At 42.9% G+C, this 23360-nt stretch overlaps 1 protein-coding gene across 2 annotated transcripts in view; it reads right to left on the reverse strand.

Annotated features, from left to right (window-relative positions):
* Positions 1-23360, reverse strand: part of BMPER (BMP binding endothelial regulator) — a 247971-nt gene that overhangs the window by 199969 nt on the left and 24642 nt on the right. For both annotated transcript variants that reach the window (XM_025381030.1, XM_025381031.1), the window contains one exon: positions 14744-14843. In XM_025381030.1, the coding sequence (XP_025236815.1) occupies positions 14744-14843 (100 nt within the window). The remainder of the gene's footprint in view (positions 1-14743; positions 14844-23360) is intronic.

Raw genomic sequence — 23360 nt, forward strand, 5'->3', positions numbered from 1 at the left:
AGAGGGAACAATAAAATATCAAGGACCTGGAACTCGTCGGTAGACATTCAGTCATTTTTCAAATCCCTATTTATCCGTTCTCATTCTCTCCCTATCACTCTCACTCAACTTCAACTACCACCCTCCTCCACCATGGCCAGGAACAGTTGCAACCATTTAATGTGAGTCAACAGTACTACGCGAAATATGCTCATGACATCATGAGACACACGCTGAACTAGGAAGCTTGAAACTTAGTTCCATTTTTCCCATCTTTCTCTTACTCCCTTTTATCCAACATATATTCAGGGGGCAGCCAGTCTGTACCAGGCACAGTGATCAGAGCTGAAAATACTATCATCCCTACCCTCCCAAAACTTCCAGTTTAGCAGGAGCTCCAGAAAATCAAAATGCTGAATCACAATTGAGGTTAGTGTTAAGAAGAAAAGATATTTAATTGTACAGCAAGCACCCATGCATGCCGGGAAGGAATGTCCAAAGTGAAATCTAAAAAATGGATCAAAGTCAACTCTATAACATAGGGCAGAAAAGCACTCCAAGCAAAGGTTAGAGTATGTTCAAAATTCCACGGCAGGAAGTAAGTACAAAACATTGAAAGAAATAGAAGAAAACCTTCTGGCCAGGTGCAGTGGCTCACACCTATTATCCCAGCACTGTAGGAGGCCAAGGCGGGTGGATCACTGGAGGTCAGGAGTTCAAGACCAACCTGGCCAACATGGTGAAAACCCATCTCTACTAAAAACACAAAAATTAGCTTGGCGTGGTGGTGCATGCCTGTAGTCCCAGCTACTCAGAAGGCTGAGGCAGGAAAATCCACTGAACCTGGAAGGCAGAGGTTGCAGTGAGCCGAGATCCTACCATTGCACTCCAGGCTGGGCAGCAGGGAGAGAATCCATCTCAAAAAAAAAAAAAAAATTCCTACCAGGAGAAGTGCCGAAGAAGACGGGGAGACGGGGAGAGCAAGACCCAGACCTTACAAGGCTTGATGGCCACCTAACCAGAGGAGGAGAAGGAATGGCCAAAAGCAAGCAAGCGTTTGCTAGCTTGTACTGTGTGCACTGATGGGCAAGCTATCTTCTAGCTGTATCATTCTTGATAGATGCTTCTACTTACCATGTGTCCCAAAGCCACTCTGGCTATGGTTGGTAGAATTCTAAGATGTATCCAACCCCTGATACATCTACTTTGTGCAATCCTTCCCTGGAGTGTGGGCAAAAACCTGTGAATGTGATGGATGTCACTCCCATGATTAGATTGTGACCAGAAATTGTGCCGGTGTAACTTGAGTTATTATCCCGAGTGGGCCTAACCTACTAAGTGAGCCTTAGAAAGGGCCTACAAGTCATAAAGGTCCTCTCTTGCTGGCTTTGAAGAAGGAAGCCACTCTGCAGCTGCAAGGAACTTAATTCTGCCGACAGCCACATGAGCTTAAAAGAGGACCCTGAGCCTCAGATGAGACCAGCCCTGGATGACATCTTAATTGCAGGCTTTTGAGACCCAGCTAAGCTGTGCCCAGAACCCCAACCCACAGAAACTGTGGGTTAATAAATGATGCTACTTTAGGCCGTTAAGTTTGTCATAGCTTGTTGTCCATCAATAGAAAATTAGTACGCCGGCCATCAGCAGCAGAAGGAAGCTCTAGGAGGCTGGGAGCCTCTGAGACTACCCCCATTCTGATATGGCTGTCAGGCACTTTGCATATGAGACATCAGGGAGACCAGAACTACCACCCTACTCCACCAGGGCCAGGAACATTCACAACTTGGCCCACTTTAGAAAGTGAAAACGGATGCGCCAGAAGTCCACAGCAAGCCTTAGAAATCTAATCTTCTAACTTAAAGGCAACCACAAACTCGCCCCTCAAACTGCCTTCCAAAAGTCTACAAAATCTAAAAGACAAAGCCCAGGAATAAAAGGGTTGAGACAAATTTGACAAGGAAAGCTGATTTCTGTTTCAAGTTTCCTTACTAATTTTAACAACAAAAACAGCTTTTTGTGAAGTATGATTTTAATGTTAACAAGGTCCTTTTAAACAAATAGGGTCATTTTTATTGAAATGCCAGAATAACCTGGTTTATATTATGGGTAACCAATCTATGAATTGTAACATTTTATACATCTTTTTTTGGTTAGAGAAAAAGAGCAGGGGAAAGAAATCCCTCTTGTTTTTTTGTCTTGTTTCTTTCTTGTCTTGAAAAACATATTAACAACCTCCACTCAAATTTCTGGGGCCAGGTGGATAAAATTATTTAAACTTCATAGGTTAATTTATCTATGCAGGCATTCCAGAATCTAACAACTTTCATCAAGAAGCACGTAAGAAATTCTCTTAAGTGTAATATCATGGAAAAAATGTGACACTGGAAGTGAGTAACTCAATAGTGGGGAGGGAATGCAATCTCCAAAGATGTTTTAAGTGACATTTTAGAGTCTCAGCATTAAATTAGCTAAGAGTAAAGCTAGAGACTTCTATTTTGTTAGAAATGAAACACACACACACATGCACACACACACACAAAGAAATGAAACATGCATGCAGAGAGAGAGTATGCAGAGGCTGGCTCTGGAAGGATCCCCAAGCACCTGGTACAAAGACTGTCTCCAGGACAAAGTCGCTGGGGTCAAGAGTGGGAGGGAAACTTACTTTTACTATAGATATTTTTGGGTGTTTTTAAGTGTGTAATTGCATGACCTATTTAAGATATTGTATGCAGCCAAGCACACACATACACACACAAGAGCAAAGCTCATCTCAATTGTCTCACTGGAACACTGCTGCAGTAATAAGCAGTCATGAGTACTAGTGAGGGAAAAAATAATTAAGTTGAGGGTTCCCAGATAAAGGACAATTAGTAAGAAAAGCCACTGGTTCCTAAGCTACATGTTGTCAGTCACCTCCAAAAGCCTCTCTGCCCACATACTTTCTTTGAAATTGTTGGTCCACCCAGACTATAATCAGTCCTGGAGGGAGAAAGGGGCTGTGCCCGGGTGAAGAACTGCCGAGTTCATTTCTTTCTCTCTCTCTCTCACTGTCTCCCTCTCTCTCTCTCTCTCTCTCTCATATTTATCTCTAGAGCCATCACAACTCATCTCTCCTCTTTCCTGCTTATCTCACAGGCAGTATGATACTTTATTAGTCCATTCCCACATCATTATAAAGAAACACCTAAGACTGGGTAGTTTATAAAGAAAAGAGTTTTAATTTGCTTACAGTTCCTCTGGCTGTAGAGAAGGCATGGCTGGGAAGGCCTTAGGAAACTTACAATCATGGCAGTAGGCAAAGGGGAAGCAGGCACCATCTTCACATGGCCAATAGGAGACAGAGCAAAGGAAGAAGTGCCATACACTTTTAAACAACCAGATCTCGTGAGAACTCACTCACTATCATGAGAACAATAAGCGGGAAACCCACCTTCATGATCCAGTCACCTCCCACCAGGTGCCTCCTCCAACACTGAAGATCATAATTCAACATAAGATTTGGGTGGGGACACAGAGCCAAACCATATTATATGCCAAGCAAGAAGAATGGGACAGTGGGAGTCAGAAGACCCCCTCTGCCTCTGAGCAATTGTACAATCTCTGTCATCATGTAAGTTTTCCCGTCTGCTAAATCAGAAGAGTAATCACCACCACCTCAGGGCTGAATACACCTCTGTCTATGAAAGCCTAAGATTGGAGCATTGTCTTCTCTTCCAAAGTATTCTCTAAACCTCTTTCACAGTATAGTTTACATAATTGACAGACCTTTCAGGGAAAGGCAACTCATTTCTTATTTGGGAGGCAAAACCTGGAGCAAAGAGTATCCAGGTTGATTCAATATAATAACTACCAGAGAATTTGGCCATGTCCAAAAGAAAGGAAAGCAGAGGTTGAGGAAAGAACTACTCTTTTGTTTGGGCAGCAGACAATGCATGGTTATGATTGCCAAAATAAGTTTGGTTAAAAGTAAGCAACCAGATTGGCACATGGCTAACTCAATGTTTCCATCTTAAAACATTTCAACAATAAAACAACTCACTCTGTCAACACAGAAAGTGTGATTATTTTCATATAAGAGTTTTTTTAAATGTTTATTTCTATATATGGTTAGTAGCTGGTTCCCTCCAAAACAATCACATAGCAATATTCTGAAAGGCATGATCATCTTCCAGGTCATTCTTGAAGCAGCACTGAGAAGAGGTCCCTTATTCATGACCTTGTACTATATAAAAGGCAATCTATAATTAATAATGCTTAATCTATTACCATTATTCATAGTCCCCCTTTACATTGGTCAGTATTGGTCTATAGAAATGAGCTCAATTCTCTTAAATTTCACAATGCATGTTTTGCTCTTTAATTCTTATTTATCAGAACCTAGGGCAGTTGACCTCATTTTGGAAATCAATGTGCAAATATTTATATTTTGCCTTTTTCTTTTCATGAGACATCATAGGATTTTTAAAATCAAATATAAAAGTTAAACTATTAAAAAATGCAACCTGTGGGATCATAACCCATAGAAAAACAAGACAAAACACAGAAAAATCAAAGACAAGAAAAGGTTATGGAAAATAAACCCCCCTTGACAAATGAAAGACTTTTTTTTCAATCCTTCATCAAACTCTTGTGGACAATTAATATTTCAAGCTCTATATGAAGAAAGAAGATGGAATTTGACCTATAAATGCCTGAAACACACCTTATTCATTTATGATCTACTAATAACAAATATATATTCAGATAACAAGCACATTATTGTTCATGAAAGAACCCCACATTAAAGGGTGATTTTCAGTCCAAGTAAATACAGAAAAGCTGCCAAAACCATCTGTTTGACTCCCGATGATCTCATTTGTTTTCATCAAACAATATCGAGTTTTTTCAAATTAGATTAATCTTCTGCCCAGTTGTTAGGCTATTTGGATAAAAATGCATAACTATTATTAGCATAAAAATAATCTCAAAAGCACACTGAAATACTTGCCTGAGAGAAATCAGTTATAATTTACTTACTTTTTTGTTTTAAAGAATATTCTGGCTTCATAAAAGCTAAGGACAATTTGGTAAGCAGCACTATTCTATAAATACCTGGCCCGTGGATTCATAAATAATTGTTTAATTAATGAATGAATGGAATATATGAGCAATGCAATTAAAGAAAACAGGAACACAAATGCATGCACACACAAAACCTTTCTAAGTGTGCGTTTGAACTATGACTTTTCACATTTCTATCCTTAAGCAGATGTTCTCTCCTACCATTGCCTTTTTAAAATCAGCATTTTTTCCAGAGGAAAATAAGTAAAAGTCATGATAGGATTCTGATATATTTTTGTGTGACCCCTCTACTCCTCCTCAAACAATCAACAAACAAACAAAAACTTATCACAGATTTGTTTTAAATCAGATTTGTTTAATTCAAGGAAGCCTAGAAACTGGTACCTTAACAAGTTCCCCAGGTGATTTCGAGTGGCAGGCAATGACTAAGACCTATGTCTTGCCTTTGTGTGTGCCAGAACCTTCACCCGGGAGCCTTCTGCAGAGCAGCCCTTTTTGAATGTGATTACCTTTCACTTGTTCATATAAACACATTGCTTTTCTGGAAAGCCTTCCCAGGCACATCCCTGATTCCGTGCCTGCTAGCTATCCTCCTTCCCTTCTGATATGGTTTGGCTGTGTTCCTATCCAAATCTTATCTTGAATTGTAATGCCCATAATCCTCATATGTCATGGGAGGGACCCAGTGGGACGTAATTAAATCATGGGGGCGGTTTCCCCCATGCTGTTCTCATGATAGTAAGTTCTCACAAGACCTGATGGTTTTTATAAGTGTCTGGCATTTCCCCTGCTGGCTCTCATTCTCTCTCCTACTGCCCTGTGAAGAGGTGCTTTCTGCCATGATTGTAAGTTTCCTGAGGCCTCCCTAGCCATGTTGTCAACTAAACCTCTTTTCTTATAAGATACCCAGTCTTGGCTATTTCCTTATAGCAATGTGGGAATGGACTAAAACGCCTTCCCTCTGCACTCAGGCATGCTTTCCCTAGAGAACTTTTCAACCAGATGGTACTTCTCTGTGTCCCCTTAATGAAGCAAGCTCCTTGAGGATATGGTCACCCTCTGCTTGATCCTGGGTAACTAATGCCTTGGCAAATGAATGACTGAACTTCTCCAGGCCCTCATTTTCCTATAAAATAAGATAGAAATCATATCACTGTTGTGATGACTTAGTGGTAAGCATAAACCAACTAACTTGGTATCCAGCAATGGGGAACATAAGTCCTTCTGGTACTTCCATGAAGATAACAGATGGAGGTAAAGGTCTTAAAATCAACCAGATAATTACACCTCACAATCTGCAGCACTTCAACAATACTACATGGACAGGCAGATGGCTGCCACAGTTTTCATGAGCCTCAGGATGAGAGCTCTTGGTAGACAAAAGCAGTAACACTGGTCAGGCACGGTGGCTCCCAGCATTTTGGGAAGCCGAGGTGGGTGGATCACCTAAGATCAGGAGTTCAAGACTAGCCTGGCCAACATGGCGAAACCCTGTCTCTACTAAAAATACAAAAAAAAATTAGCCTGCTTGGTGGCGGGCACCTATAATCCCAGCTGTTTGGGAGGCTGAGGCAAGAGAATCACTTGAACCCAGGAGTCAAAGGTTGCAGTGAGCCAAGATTGCACCACTGCACTCCAACCTAGGTGACAGAGTGGGATTCTGTCTCAAAAAAAAAAAAAAAAAAAAAAACCGCCGGGTGCAGTGGCTCACGCCTGTAATCCCAGCACTTTGGGAGGCCGAGGCAGGCAGTCAGGAGATCAGGACCATCCTGGCTAATGTGGTGAAACCCCGTCTCTACTAAAAATACAAAAAATAAGCTGGGGCGTGTTGGCTGGCGCCTGTAGTCCAGCTACTCGGGAGGCTGAGGCAGGAGAATGGTATGAACCCAGGAGGTGGAGCTTGCAGTGAGCCGAGATCGCGCCGCTGCACTCCAGCCTGGGCGACAGAGCGAGACTCCATCTCAAAAAAAAAAAAAAAAAAGAATAAAAACAGTAACACTTTCCATCACACTAGAAGGTGATCAACATATAAAATTATGTTTTCCTGCAGGAACAATGTCATCTCTGAGGAGCTGTATTCTTTTTTTTTTTTTTTTTTTTGAGACGGAGTCTGGCTCTGTCGCCCAGGCTGGAGTGCAGTGGCGTGATCTCGGCTCACTGCAAGCTCCGCCTCCCGGGTCCCCACCATTCTCCTGCCTCAGCCTCCCGAGTAGCTGGGACTATAGGCGCCGCCACCACGCCTGGCTAGTTTTTTTTTGTATTTTTAGTAGAGACGGGGTTTCACCGTTTTAGCCAGGATGGTCTCGATTTCCTGACCTTGTGATCCGCCCGCCTCGGCCTCCCAAAGTGCTGGGATTACAGGCGTGAGCCACCGCGCCGGGCCGAGGAGCTGTATTCTGATCGGCATCCTGGCCTTAAAGAATAGGAACTACCCGTGAAGACCCATCAAGAATGGGTATAGTAGTAAAGACCAACTTACAATACATATAAACTTCTGTAATTATTTAAAGGAATAAAATGGCATTCCACATAATTATAAATAACTATGCACATTAATTACAGAAGTAGCTCACACAGATAAAGTACACATAGAATAAACTATAAATAGAACCTTAACTATAGAGTAATTTGAGGAATTTTAAATAAACCAAATTTCTTAAGAGACTAACCAAGAAAAAAATGAGATGATAACATGCCTTCTTCTCTCATACTTTCCCTGTATTAGAAGTTTCAAAACTAACAAAAATAATAATAATTTCTGAGCTATTTCAAAGGTTTCTAATGCAGAATATGTTTTATGATTAGGATGACAAAAATGATAACAATAATATTTCTCATTGAGAAAATCATTCTTAGGCTGGGCACTGTGGCTCATACCTGTAATCCCAGCACTTTGGGAGGCCAATGCAGGAGGATCACTTGAGGCCAGGAGTTGGAAATGAGCCTGGCCAACACAGTGAAACCTCATCTCTACTAAAAATACAAAAAAAAAAAATGCCAGGCATTGTGGCACACACCTGTAATCCCAGCTACTTGGGAGACTGAGGCATGAGAATCACTTGGACCCAGGAGACACAGGTTGCAGGGAGCCGAGATCACACTACTGCACTCCAGCCTGGGTGACAGAGAGAGACCTGTCTCAAAAATAATAATAATTAATTAATTTAAAAATAAATAAAAATAGAAGAAAAAATCATTCTTCAAAATAAGAGAGCAGTAAAACATTCCCCACATTTTTCATCTGGCCTATATTCTAAATTTAGTCCATTCTATCACTGAAGTTCTGCAATACTGGACCAAATTCTGCGATAACACTACCATTTAAGTGTTAACTTATTGACAACTGTCAGTGCTTTCTACACTTTATTGTAGAAAACACAACAGCAATTGATGGCACTCAGTTAGGCTCTTTAAACAGAGCTTGATACCACTTCTCACCAAACCACCAAAAGGGAGAGGAACATATCCCCAGTAATATGGGGAAATCCAGAGCAGGAGAGAACTGGGTCAGGAGTGTGAATGTGCGGTCTGAAGTGGGGGAATTCGCTAGACGGAATGGAAATAAGGGAAGGCAAGGATATCCAAACAGGTCTAAATTTTGCCACATGTGATGCCAGCTTTCCCTCCTAAAGTCTATCATCTTTTATGGAGAAAGGGCTTAAAAACTCTCAGGGAAGAGGGAAAGAGAATAGCCTTGTCTTTTTTGGAGCCGTTTAGTAAAAATGTCCATCATAGTTTGACACATGCACACCTTTTCTCTCAACCCTGTGATTTCTAGGTCTCTGTCCTTAAGGAACAGACACACATGGGCCTGACAGGAATGACAAGCTGGTTCCCTGCAGCTTTGCAAAAACTCAAAATCTAAATGGCTATCAATAGGGAGGTGTTGATGAATTACTCTGTATCTATACTATGAAATCCATACAAGAATTGAAAAAGCATGAACTGGCCTGGGAAAGTTCCTAAGTCACATTGCTGTTGATTTTGGGGTTTTTTGTTCTTTTGTTTGGGTTTTTTTTTTTTTTTTTTTTTTTCTGGCCAAAGCAAACTGCAAAAGACCATTTCTTTCCAGTTATGTAAAACTAAGAGTACACAGACAAAATTACATATACACGTAATAAACTGAAAAAGGTCCGGAAAACACACAATAAATTGATAACAGTTGTTATTTCTGAGCAGAGTGGGTTTCACAGGCTCAAGAAGAACTTCTTTCTCCTTTCTTGTTTAACTTTTTTAGTACAATAATATATTAATGTAGTGTTTAATTAAATTTAAAACTAAACATAATTGTGCCGAGGAAGGAAAGGAGAATGAGAGAGAAGTCAGAAGGGAAAAAGAAAAGAAAGTTCCAACAAATCGTGGGAGGACGTGAGCCAGTTCTTGGGGTTCAAGTCCCCCCACTCCCATTTACTTACACAATCAAAGAACAGGGAAAGACTTCCGATAAGCATTCCCCAGCACTTCAACATCAGAGTGATGTTTTCTTGGTCATTATCTGCTGTTTTCCTTTATTTCTTTTTTAATCATTCTAGTGATTTTCAAAATGGGAAAAGAGCAAAGGGTCAAAGAGAAAACATGGTCTCCCACTACAAAAGGTAAAGAGATTTTTCATGCCTACATGGTCTTAAGCTTGATTTTTCTCAAGAATGTTGACCAGGACAGGTAATGACTATCAGCCTCTAAAAGCTGTGGGATGTGGTTCTCATTTCTCCATTAGGAAAGCTGATCCTCTCTTTTTTTTTTCCGTTGTTTGTCCGGTAGCTGTGGTCCTCAAGCCTGTCTGCATAAGGGTCTCAGTGGAAACTTAAAAATACTACAGTCAGGGGCCCAGGCTGGGTGCTGCTGATACAGCAGGCCTGCAAGCCTAATGGTGAGACCACCTGGGTCTGTCTCCCATCTCTGTCACTTACTAGCTCTGTGACATTGGGAAAGTCACTAAGGCTCTCAGTGTCACCATTTTTCCATCTATAAAATGGGGCTGACCTTGTGAGGATTCAGTGCCTGCCTCTAAGTAAGTACCACCAGGAGTACTACCTGCTGCTGTTTTGATGAAGAGGATGATCATTTTGCTGACCTGGCAAGCCCCAGGAATCTGCATTCTAACTGCTGCTTCTGTGATCCATTACATTTTGAGAAACACTGTTTATACACATTCCCTCAGGTAAAAGGAAGAACAAACAGGAAACAACATTCAAGGGTAACTTGCAGCATCTAGTAAGCTTTCACTATTGGTCATCCACTAACAATACTAGATTTCACCTTCCCATATGCTTGCCGATAGAGCCACGCCCTGCACCCGTTCTGCCTGGCACCCACTGCACTATGTTAGGTACAAGCTGTGTGCACCTCCTCAAGAGGCCTGACCACACAGCCTGGTGAGCAGCTTTAAAAACTGCAAAAGGTAGTACCTCTGAATGCAGATACCATTCAAAATACGGAGAATTCAGTCTATCAGCACTCCCGTTACAATGTGTTAAATCAAGGGTGCCCAACCCTGGGCCACGAACTCCTACTGGTCTGTAGCTTGTAAGGAACTGAGCCACACAGCAGGAGGTGAGAAGAGGGCAAATGAACGAAGCTTCATCTGTATTTACAGCTGCTCCCCATCACTCACATTACCGCCTGAGCTCTGCCTTCTGTCAGATCAGCTGCAGCATTAGATTCTCATGAAGTACAACCCCTACTGTGAACTGCACATGTGAGTCATCTAAGTGTGCACTCTATGAGAATCTAAAGTCTGATGATCTGTCACTGTCTCCCATCACCCCTAGATAGGACCATCTACTTACAAGAAAACAAGCTCAGGGCTCTCAGTGATTCCACATTATGGCAAGTTAGATAATTATATTACACATGACAATATAATAATAATAGAAATAAAGTGTGAAATAAATGTAATGCATTTGAATCATCCCCAAACCATCCCCCAACCCTGGTCCATGGAAAAAATGGTCTTCCATGAAACAGGTGCCTGCGCCAAAAAGGTTGGGAACCACTGTATTAAATGATCTGATAAACAAGTCTCCATTTCTTTGCTAAGGAGACTCCATTGCGTATTACATTACATATATATAACATAAACATATATTTATTTATATTAAAATTATCGTATTTTTATTTCTAACATACATATATTATATATAAATATATAATATAAATTATACAATATATATATTATATTCAAATATGTAATATATAAATTATATTATATACAAATATATATTATATATAAAGTATATTATATATAATATATTATAAATGTATAATATAAATTATATTATATATAAATTATATTATATAGAGTATATTAAATTATATATAAATATATAATATATATAAATTCATTGACCCTGAGGCAATCCTGCCTAGACATGATTTAGTTATAAAGTATTATCAGCAAACTTCTGCATTACTATGATTCCTCACTAAACCACTCTCATTGAGCAAGAACAGTCAAAAGCTTCAGCACGAGCATGCAGGCTCTTGTTAGAGGACTTATCAGAAATGCAGCTGCTACTGCTGTCTCAGAATTTCTGCTACCCACTGATTTGTTGTTGTTTTCCCCTATATGAATGCAGAATGCAAAAGAGTTACGGAGAAGTTTACTGGGATTCCTTGGGAGGCCAAACCCAGGTTGGGTTAACACTCAGATCTGAGGGGCCTTGGGAATGTCCTCCCAAGGGTCTCCCTCCAGTCCTTATTCCTTTACTACACAAGGCTCTTTGGTTTTAGCTTCTTGCCTTTATTCACATTCAAAGCTAAAACCCAAGGTACAACCTAACTGCCCAAAGATATGGTCAGAAATGACCAAATGAACTTTGGTACACTCTTAAAACAGAATCTTATGCATCTATTAAGGATAATACGTCCAAATAACAGAGATGTTATGCCCTAATGTTTAAGTAGGAAAAAATATAAATAATCCAATATGAGTAGTAAAATATCAATCCTGTAAACACTTTTACATGGGAAAATACGGAAATAAATAAATGATAACAATTGTTATTTCTGGATGGTGAGATTATATTTTTTTCCCGCTTTTCCACAGTTTAGACTATTTTTTGAGGCTTCTCCTATAAGCATAAGTTGCAATTCCAAAAAAAAAAAACACCTCACCAAAATACTGGGAGTCTCCAGTATTTAAGAGTGAACAGGACTGTGTCCCTTAAAACCCTTGAGACAAGCACTGTATTATGAGGTAGAAAGAGAGAAAACAAAGGGTGCATATTAACATCCACCCTAAGGCCCCTGAAAAGTCAGACTCACTGTATCAGTTCATTTTCACACTGCTACATAGAACTGCCCAAGACTGGGTAATTTTTAAAGTAAAGAGGTTTAATTGACTCATAGTTCAGCATGGCTGGAGAGGCCTCAGGAAACTTACAATCATGGCAAAAGGTGAAGGGGAAGCAAGGTACCTGCTTCACAAGGTGGCAGGAAGGAGAAGCGCCAAGCAAAGGGGGAAAAGCCCCTTATAAAACCATCAGGTCTTGTGAACGGCATGAGAACAGCATAAGGGAAAACCACCCCCATGATTCAATTACCTCCACCTGGTCTCCTCCCTTGACATATGGGGATTACGGGGATTACAATTCAAGAAGAGATTTGGGTGGGGACACAAAGCCAAACCCTATCACCCATTCAGAAGTCCCTCTCATGAAGGTCCACCTTAGGGCAGGGCAGGATTCTTGACCACCACCCCCGCCAAATGCCTTGGAATTTCCATCAGAAAGAGAACTCAGGACACTGCACTCGCTGGCCTATCCTTGGGTCCAGTTTGGTTAGAAGAGGCTTATCATCTTAAGCTCAAAAAGAATGTTCAGGAAATGTGTTTGTCTTGGGTATCTCTTTCCTTTGAAATATTAAGATATGACGAGGAAAGGGTGGTGATAAAGGAACTAGCAGGTCAAGAAGGAAAGAAGGCTACACACTACAGCATGAAAAAGCTCCCCTCTGCACGACCAATCGTGGAGAAGCAAACCGAAAGCCTGTCAAGCATGCGAAGGGCACCAGTTATACCTCCATTACCTGAGAGATGTTGACATGCAGTACGGTGAATGCATCTTTCCATGTTAGTCCCTCCAACACAATTGTCCTCATTCTTTGTTTTTTTGTTTTTGTTTTTTGAGATGGAGTCTTGCTTTGTCACCCAGACTGGAGTGCAGTGGTGCAATCTTGGCACACTGGAACCTCTGCCTCCTGCATTCAAGTGATTCTCCTGCTTCAGCCTCCCCAGTAGCTGGGATTACAGGCACCCACCACCACCCCTGGCTTTTATATTTTTAGTAGGGATGGGGTTTCATCATGTGGGCCAGGCTGGTCTTGAACTCCTGACCTAAAGTAATCTGCCCACCTCAGCCTCCCAAAGTGCTGGGATTACAGGTGTGAGTCACCATGCCCAACCTGCTGTCCTCACTTAACAAATGAGGTGATGAGATCAAGAGAGGATCCATGTCTCCCCCTGCTCACATGGAAATGTGGTGGATGAGTTTCCCAAGGCTTAAGACAATAGGCATTGATTGTCTCACAGTTCTGGAGACTATAAGTCTAAGATCAAGGTGTCGGCAGGGCATGCTCCCTCCGAAGGCACTTGGGAAGAATCACTCCTTGCCGTTGCTAGACCCTGGCGGCCCTGGGTGATCCTAGGCTGGTGGCAGCATCACGCCAGCTTCTGCCACTCTTTGTGCATCACATTGGATTTGGGGCCACCCAAATTCAGTATGACTTCATCTTAATTAACTATACCTGCAAAGGGCCTAGTTCCAAACAAGGCCACATTCTGAGCTTCCACGTAGACGTGAAATTTGGGAAACATTCTGCCAGCCAGTACACTTGGATTGGGACTCGGCAGGGTGACTCCAGAGCCCACACCCGAACACTGGGCTAATGCTGCCTCCTGCGTGGCCCCACACTGTGAAGCCCTGTTGACATATAGACGGTGTGAAATCCCCAGGGAGCTGACGATCTACATGAAACCGCAGAGAGGGAAAATCACACCACTGCGGTATCCATGTGGGCTTCTGGACGCCATGGAAATCTAAAGGGGATCGTGGCAGATAAGGGCTGGGCACCTTGAGCACAGGCAGCACCCGGACAGGTTGGGAAAAAGGACCCACACTAAGGCCACGAGAGAGGTGAGAGCAGGAACAGCACATTCCTGACGGAGCATGGGGCTGGAGGGCGATGGAAAATGAGGCTGGATTAAGGAGATGTTAGAGATGCTTCCAAGACAGGCGGAGAGACTTAGATCTAATTTGGAAGGAAAGGAAAATTTTAATGAGGACCAAAATGATAAAATACAGGCATAAAGACTTCTCCAGGAGAGGTGGGCAGGGTGAGTGTGGAGCCTGGAAAAACTGAGTGTTGAAACTTGTTGACAAAATATGCTCATGTGCGTGTGTACAAATATGCAGGGGCATGGTGGTTGCCTCTTCGCTACAACATTTTAACAACCTGCCTTAGAAAATAAACCAAATATGCAGATGCTCACATACTTTCATCCCTCCTCCAGGACAGTCCCCTTCCTCCCAGCCCCAGACACACACATACACACAAACACACACACGCACACACACCCTACTTCTCCTCCCCACCCATGTGCACCCCAGCCAAGAACTGAGTGAAAAGAAAGGTGAGAGAAAGAGAAATAAAAATGCCTGAAGCAGCAGCCAGGAGAGAAGACGGCCAAGATATCAATCACCTTTGCACTGTTCACAACAGGCTCCCCTCTGCTTGACGGCCAGGGCACAGTCTCGGGACAGCACGGGGCACTTCTCTCTCTTACATGTCACTTCCTTGTTCTAGGCAAAAAGAGACACGAGACATTTGAAATAAACATCAAACAGAATTCCCCAAATCCTAACACACCACGGAGGTTTTCCCAGCCCCCCTCTTATCTTGCTTTCACTTGGCAAGAAAACGCTGTGAGAGCAAATACGATTTTGCTGTCTCTGAAACAGAAACATCCATCCAGGAACACAGGACTTTGGAGATCAGAGTCAGATGAGAGGAGATGAAAAGTTCCTTCTTTAAAAAGCCAGCTTCACCTAGATAACCGATTGCCAAGGGAGAAGTTCTCTCCCGCTCCTTCAGATTCTAAGGTTTCTTTTTAGTACACGCTGCAGAAACGATAATATTTGTGTAAACCATATTTTGCCTGTTGGGCTACCTGGGCCAGGACTGCATCGTGAGAACAAAAATATTTTCACATGGCTGTCCAACAATCCTTAATAGTAGAGTGCATTAAAATGCAGCAATCTGAAGTTCCAACTCAAATAATGACAAAGTTGAGTATTGGATCGGCTTGGTAAAAGAAAAAATAATATTCTCCATGCCAAGCAGAGACACGGACGTCAGTGCTTTATAGCTGTGGGACAGCTGCGTTATATTAGCACGTATGCTAATGAATGTGTGGTGAACATTTGCATCTTTGGTTTCTTCCTGAAAGGTTAGCTGTTAAAATGTCTTAAAGAAGATACAAACGTGATGGATATGCCTGTTTATATATGGATTGTATGTACCTGAACCAAAAATACTGTCTCAAAAAATTCAACAAAATGTGAGATTTACCAAGTGGCGACCACATGCTAGGTGCCGTGGCTTTCATTCTCACCAAAATTCTGTGAGGTCAGTATCATTATCCCCATATTGCAAACAAGAAAACTGCTGCTCAGAGAAGGCAGCTGACTTTTCCAAGATTACCCAGCATTCCAGTGGGAGGGATGGAACTCGAGATGAAGACATAAATGTGTGCACACCTATGCCCTTCCCTGGATGACAGCAAGCACTACCAGTGCCTCATTTGGGGGCAAGTTGGAGAGGAGCAACTGGCCAGCTCTGCTCACCTTGAAGTGAACCTAGAACTCTCTTTGAATATGTATTAATAAAGAAGAAATCCAAACTCAGCCCTGACAACAAATTTGAGAAGATTCTCAAGTGTACCCAGTACGCTTCCACGTCACGAGACTAAGAAGATCTCACCATTTCTTGCTCAGAACCAAGGAGACACATGCGAGCCTGCAGGAGTGTGTGTGTGCATGTGCATATGCGTAAGTGCCTGTGAGCTTGTGTGTGTGTACGTGTGTGTTTGCGTGCGTGTGTGTGTGTGTGTGTCTGTGTTGGAGTCTGGGAACCCAAGCAAAGCTCATGCACCACAGTCCAACCCCAAGGCAGTTCCAAAATAAAACGTGTCACCTTCTATGCTGCCCTGAAATTTCCTGGGAGTTCCAGAGCGTAAGATGCTCCCAGGGTCTAATTCTAAAATAAATCCAGGTTGCCATCCCCTCTCCTTTCAAAGATGAGAACGTCTGTGAGTCCCAGAACCCAACTCCCTCCGACTCACAGTCCCAACTGCCTGAGAGTGAGTTCTACGGGGGAGGGTTGGGCCTTGCCTTGCCCGCAGCTGTCTCCACATCAGTCCTGTTATTTCCCTGCCCTCGTGGCTTTTGCAAGGGCAACTGAGGCATAGAAATAATGAGCCACAACCGGCATTGCTCAAACTTGTCCGCTGAATGGCACACATAGAAAACGATGCTCATTTCAGCTAAGGAACGCTGGGATGAATGCGGTGACTGTTCCTGAAACCGTCCCAGGACTTGTCCAACACCCAGAGAAAGGACATCAATCCACAGCCACCTGCACCCCACACCTGCAGGGGCTGCTGCTGCTGCTTTGTTTTCTCATTTACTGGTTGTCCTTATGACGGGAGGGTGACCTGAGTCATCCAGTCTCTCTCTCTCTCTCTCTTTCTCTCTTTCCTTTTTTGGGATCTGTTATATGGTACATGCTCTCAAGGGACTGACCTCATTTACTCCTAAAATCCTGTGAGACAGTGACCCTCATCCTTAGCTGCACATTAGAACCCCCTGTGGGATTCTTAACAAAGACTGCCGTGGTTTCCCACCCCCTGCAGCTCAGATCTGGTTAATCTAAGGACCAGGCATGGGTATTTGTTCAAGCTCCCAGGTAATTCCAGTGTTCAGCTAGGGCTGAGAACCACTGCTGTCAGGGGAGAGTATTTCTGTGGCTGCCGGGGCTGAGCCGGGATAAGGAGCTGTCCACAGTCCCTTTGTGAACAGCAGACCTATAATCTGAAGCCAAGCATGCTGGCCCCACGCTCCCCAGAACTCCTTCCCTCACCCCCTCTTCTCCATGACAATGGTGGCATCAAGGCTAACTCTAAGGCACGGCCCTTAGATTGATTTTTATAATTTTTGCTTAAACTACAAAGGTCATACAATGTAATGGTCACCCTTCAAATTAAAGAGACATTTTTTAAAAAAATTAATAATCTCCCCCAACTCCCACCAAAGTCATCAAGGATAACCACCAGGTATGTATGCTGCTTGGCGTTGTCGACAGAGACTTCGTTTTGAAAAGCGTAGTTCTTGCAAGCTATATTTTATCCCGACTCTCCTACCCCAGGAAAATTGTGAAAGAAACTTCATTAACAGAGCTTCTGCTACCAGGACTTTATGGCTTTATGCATTCAGCAAACCTGGCTGCAGCCTTAGCCAAGGGCCACTCCCAAGCGCATCTCCTTTCTGAAGGGAAGAATCTTCAGATACAGACAGTTCAAAGCTCTCAGGGCAGTCAAAGTGAAGACACAATCTGGGATCTGATAAATAGGAAGGCACACACTCACTTAAATATAGGAACTCTTTGCTGACTTAGAAACCTGGGAGCCAGTCAAAATCCATAACAGGATCCCAAGATTCATAATAAATAGCTTGTAATTACAGTCCAGCACAAAAGTTATTCCAACCAGATGGTTTGTAGATTCACATCTGGCTTTTTTTTGTTGTTTTTTTTTGGTACACACACATAGAACAAGTCTAAACCTTAGCTGTAGATTTAGTGGGATTTTCCCCCTCTTATTCCACTGGGAGTTTTTAAATATTCTATCAACGGTCACATTGGTACGGAACTGCCATATCTGATCACTGCCCTGGTGTCTGATTGGTGTGAATGTGGAGTATGTCTTTGGAATCCCAGGCCTTCCAAGAAGAAAATTTAAAAGCTCAGGGAATTGCTGGTGAGAGCCTGATTCCTCCATTTCCTTAATTGAGTCCAGCAGAGTAATTCAAACACAGGTTAATTAAGACCACTCCATTCGCTTTCCCAATTTTGCCAAGAGACAAAAACACTTGTCCTCGAGCCAGTAACTCTGGTGAGAAGTGACACACGCAAAGCCATGCCTTCAGGACTGCCTCACCCCTGGGCTGCCTCATCCCCACATGCACTACGTGTCACCACTGTGACTCGAGGTCAGGGCTCATTCCGTTCACATCTTCATTCAAGAAACATTTTCTAATATGGGCTCACACTTACTGAACTCGTTCTCTGCGTGTTCAGGCTCTGTGCTAAGAATCTTACGTGCATTTTTTTCACCAAAAATTCCTCATGATGGCCATCTTACAGAGGAGGGATCAAGGTTAGGAAATTTGCCCAGGGTCACCCAAGAGACAGATCTGGAATACAAATAGAGGTCTGTCATTTAAATGCCACACTTTGCTACTTCCCAGGCATTCAGGATGCAGAAGAGAACAAAATAATGTTCCTGCCCTCAGGCTGCAGGGGAGATTGGTGCCTTCCTGGTGGCTCCAGACAGGAACTCTCTTAACTAGAGCAGAGCAACTCCAGGGGCCTGTGTCATGGCCAACCACGGGAAGGTCTGCAGACACCAGCTGTTTGCTGGTAACAAAGAAAGTTGTTCCAATTTGGATAGCAACAGGGATGAGACTATCATGCCTCTGAAAGCCAGACTGGCATCCTCAAACACTTTTCCCCAAATCCCAGCTTGGGTTTGAGTCTCTCCGAATCTAAACAAGAGAAATGGTGGCAAAAATACACTCAAGGAAAAGGTCAGAATACTCTTAAAAAAAAAAAAAAAAAACCCTAACCAATGAATAAGAGCAATAAACCCCACCGCATCTTTCATTCTCAGTCTCCCGTGAGTCCCTCTTTCTAAGTTGCCAGCCAGCGGTCTACCTGTTGTCAAAAGCGTCTGTCTGCATTACTGCCTCCTTTAAGGAAGATAGTTAACCGATTCTCTAACATTGATCAAATACATCAAAACCCAAAACGTAGCCTCTGGAGGCACATTAAATGAAGTGCCAACATGAAAAACTAAAAGGGGAGCATAGGGAGTAAAACATTTTTTAAAAATCAACATGACTGGCAACAAAGCTCTATAAGGATGTGAGCCAAACCACAGCTCCCGCCGCAGGCCAAGTTCAAACAGGATTCCGGCAGTCAGCTTGCTGTGTCTGACATCTGCCACGAGATGGCAGCACAGAGTGCCCGGTCTCAGGAATTGCAGCCCTGAGACCGCCAGCGCCGCCTTGGGAGTATTTCCCAGTGTCTGGTGGGGAGGGACATGAACTTTCCCATGAGCATAGGGCGGAGGTGTAGAGAGAAGATAGCAGAGCACCGCCGTGAAACCTTCCTGTGTGCTTTCATCGACCAGAAAAACACGCTTTTGAGATGCTTCTGTTCTATTCCAAGCCCCAATGTCTTGAACATATTTTTTTTTTCAAAGATTCTTCCAGAACCAATCTACTATTATGGAATACGAAAAGTATTCTTTGACCTTTCATTTATAATAAAAAATAATCAAAATCTGAAGAGGAAAATACAGCAGCTAGTATGATAAGGGTAGTGGAGGGAGACGTGTCTGCTGGCAGATCCTTTATTTTTAGACTATGAAACACCATCACAAATCTCTCGAAATAAGAGTGAAAATGAAAAGACCTCGTGCCTGCCTGCTGATGGTCCATTTGGTCAGCCATGCTGTGAAGGTGGCAGATCCACACAAGACCCTTCCTCTAGATGATGGCATTATTTTCCCTCCATCCCTGTCTCTGATGACAGCAAAGCCTGCCTGGGAAGCAAACAGCTGTCATTTGGCAAACTAGCAAATTCAAAGTGACAGATCCTTTTTCAGGAAACCAAGAAGGCTGTGAGGTTGTGGTATTTTTTTCTGCCCGAGTGAACAATACTCAATATGTCAATGAAGCACATGGGCCAGGAAGTGGCAGAGTCCCGTTATTCCATCGTGGTAGTCTTTTTTGGGGAAGAGCTTACAGATTTTGCTACCTTCAAGAATTCTCCACCAAAATACAAATATCCCTGGGGATAGACCCACATTCATCCCAAATTGCCAATTTCTTGGGATAGATGCCCCACCCTGGCGACTCTGAGAGGAAAAGTTGCTTAGCAGTGGAGGCTCCAAAGCTGAAAAACAAAGCCTTGGCACACGTATCACTATACTCAGTGCTGCGGGAGAGAGGCAGAAATCATGCAGCATGGTTCCTAGTCTCCAGAAACCTACAAGCTCTTGGGGAAAGTAAGACAACAGACACCAGCAGATCACACAAACACGACGGTGTGACTTCTGGCACAGTGAGAAGCACGAAAGAGAACTTCACCTTGATTCAAAAGCCATCATCGTTGCTGAGCACAAATAGGACACTTTGATGCTTACTCAAATTTTTATTATCAGAGAACTTACACAATGGTGTTCCATGTGGAGAGTCTCAAGATGGCTCAAATAGGAATTTGTTGTTAGGAATATGGATGTCTTGTTTCAAGTGTCCCAAGGAGGAGGGAGCAGGGGAAGCTGATCCCACATCAGTGTGTATATTCTCATTGGAATTTCTAGTCTCTCTCTGTATGAAGTCAAAGAGATCAACTTCCCTTGAAGTATCCCCATTGTAACCCAATTCTGGATCTCAAAGAGCCAAAGGAAAATTTTTAGCACTTTTGAACACAGGTCACGATTTCTCCCAGGCAATATTACACCACTTCTCATAAACAGAAGAATAATACTTCAGGTTTACATAGCACTTTCTTCTAAAGATCTCTGTAGACATTATTTCATTAATCCTCACAGGTTTATTAAGATTTGCAGATGGAGAAATGGCACACAATGAGGCTGTCTCAGATCCCTCAAAGAGGCAGCTAGCAGTGAACCCAGGAACAGAACCCAATTCCCAGCCTGGCTTATGGGACCAGCTGGGAAGGTTAGTTTGTAAGGCACACAGCCCTAAAATGTACAGGAGTGTCATATCCAAATTAGGTTAGCTCCAATAAGCTGTTGAGATTTTAGAAATAGACTAGTATGTAAGTTAAGCTAGTCTGCAGATTTTCTGGACAGGCCACCTGGTACGAGGTAACCTATGAAAGGTGCCATGGAAGGAAGGGATTACCCAGGACTTGGGCAAGCAGACCAGACTTAAAGCCTTCAAGGTTCTAGAATGAAGAGATGGAAACAAAAGCTGAAAAAAGAAGTGCGTTGGCAGCAACCAAAGACCCAAAGGGGCCAGATTTCATTGCTTTTCTTTGAGACAGGGTCTTGCTCCATCACCCAGGTTGGAATGCAGTGGCACAATCATGGCTCACTGCAGCCTCAACCTCCTAAAGTCAAACGATCTCCCATCTCAGCCTCCAGAAGTAGCTGGGACTACAGGAATGCAACACCACTCCTGGCTAATTTATTTTTATTTTTATTTATTTGTAGAGACAAGGCCTCACTATGTTTCCCAGTCCAGTCTCAAACTCCTGGGTTCAAGTAATCCTCTACCTCAGCCTCCCAAAGTGCTGGGATTATAGCTGTGAGCCACTGCACCCAGTGAGATTTCACTGCTTATCAGCAGTTCTGATCATTGGAAATGGTCAAATGAAGTGATGACCTCTCTAGAACATTCGGTCAGGGGAAATCCTGAGCAAGTGAGCATGAACTCACAGAGGAGAGAATGCAAGCTTGTACCTGCTCCAGCCTGTCCCCTTTGGACAAAATCTGTTCTCAATCTCTCGGAAAATAATAATGGAGCATGGGTAGGGGGGCCCTGAGATAGCCCAGTGGTTGCCAATGGCAGTATTAAAATTGATTGATAATTTATTACTTTAATTAAGCTTTTGCTTGTTCATTCTTCATTACTGATAGTAAAATTGACTTCCTTATAACTCTTACATAGAAATATCTGGAAGAAAAAAATAAAAGGCAGTTTGGTCAGCCACAAACCGTAAGTGTACAAGTCCAAGGCTCTGGGTCATGTCTCTCAACTCAACAGAACTTGGGAAAAAAATAGAAAGACAACATGAAGAAATCCATTTCTAAGATGAAGAACATGAAGCTGAAAGGGAAAAGGACCCAAACTCCCCAGATGAAATAAGTGGTTTCCCCCAAGACTTCTTTCCCAACTGAGTTTAGTCCAAGAGATGGGAGGTGTCAACTGTAGCCTTTGCACAATATACCTCATGCCTTTAACATAAAGCGGCATTTCCAGACCTTTCTGCAACCCCAACCTCCACTGCTTTTGCAAATCCCTTCCATAGTCAGGGCCACAAACAAAGCTGATCCATCTCTAACCAAACAATGAAGTAACATACTGTTTTCCAGGCAGGTTGCTGAACTATTAAGAAGAATAACACCTGACATTTATAGAAAATCTATTATATGCCCCTCCATGCTGAATATGTTTTGTGTATTTTGTCATTTAACCCTTGCAAACAAGCCTGAAGAAGGTACTGATTTACCTCCCACCCCATCTTACAGGTAAGTAAACTGAAGCACGGAGAGGTTAAATGGCTCACCCAGGTTTACATAGCTGGCCAGGGCAGAGATTCAAACCCAGGACTCCGATATCAAATCCTATGATTTCATCACTATGCTATACAGCTTCATTTAGAGGCTAAGTGAGCCACCTTCCCCTTGCAGCTAAGAATTTAAATGTTTGCCTTTGTTAAGCACCCCATTCTCAGACCTTTATAAACCTTGGTGCTTTACGGTTGCATTTGGAACACACACAAGTAAAAATAGTGCCTTTTAGGAAAGACAGATTAAGTCTCTGACTTAAAAACTCAAAACAAGTCCCAGTCTCTGAGTGCCTGGTCCTTTGCAAGGCTGACCATCACCTGGACCCGAACCTGCCCAGTCCTCTCATTTCTTCTTTGATTTGAGCAGAAGGGTGTACTCTCCTGGGAGACTTGCAGCATCTCACGGCCGTAATTTTGGAGACTTAATGTTAAACTGTCTTGCAAGAACATCACGCAATTCATTGCGCTCCATCTGGGAGTGTTATTCTTTTTCCCTCCCGTCTAGGCTCAACGAGTCTTTACCCCAGAGACCCAGGCCCTGGCAAACACCGCCTCCTCCAGCCCAACTCACAGTGCAAACCCCGAACAAAGCTGCCCTTGAAGCCCGGCCATTTAAAAAGACTTTATGAAGCCCACTGGGGCCCCCCGATTATTTTGCAACAAGTCATATCCCATGAAGAAATTCACTTCTCTGCAACACAAAACAGAGGGAGATTAAA

This window comes from Theropithecus gelada, chromosome 3 (assembly GCF_003255815.1).
Source record: "Theropithecus gelada isolate Dixy chromosome 3, Tgel_1.0, whole genome shotgun sequence".
In the NCBI taxonomy this organism is placed as follows: Eukaryota; Metazoa; Chordata; class Mammalia; order Primates; family Cercopithecidae; genus Theropithecus; species Theropithecus gelada.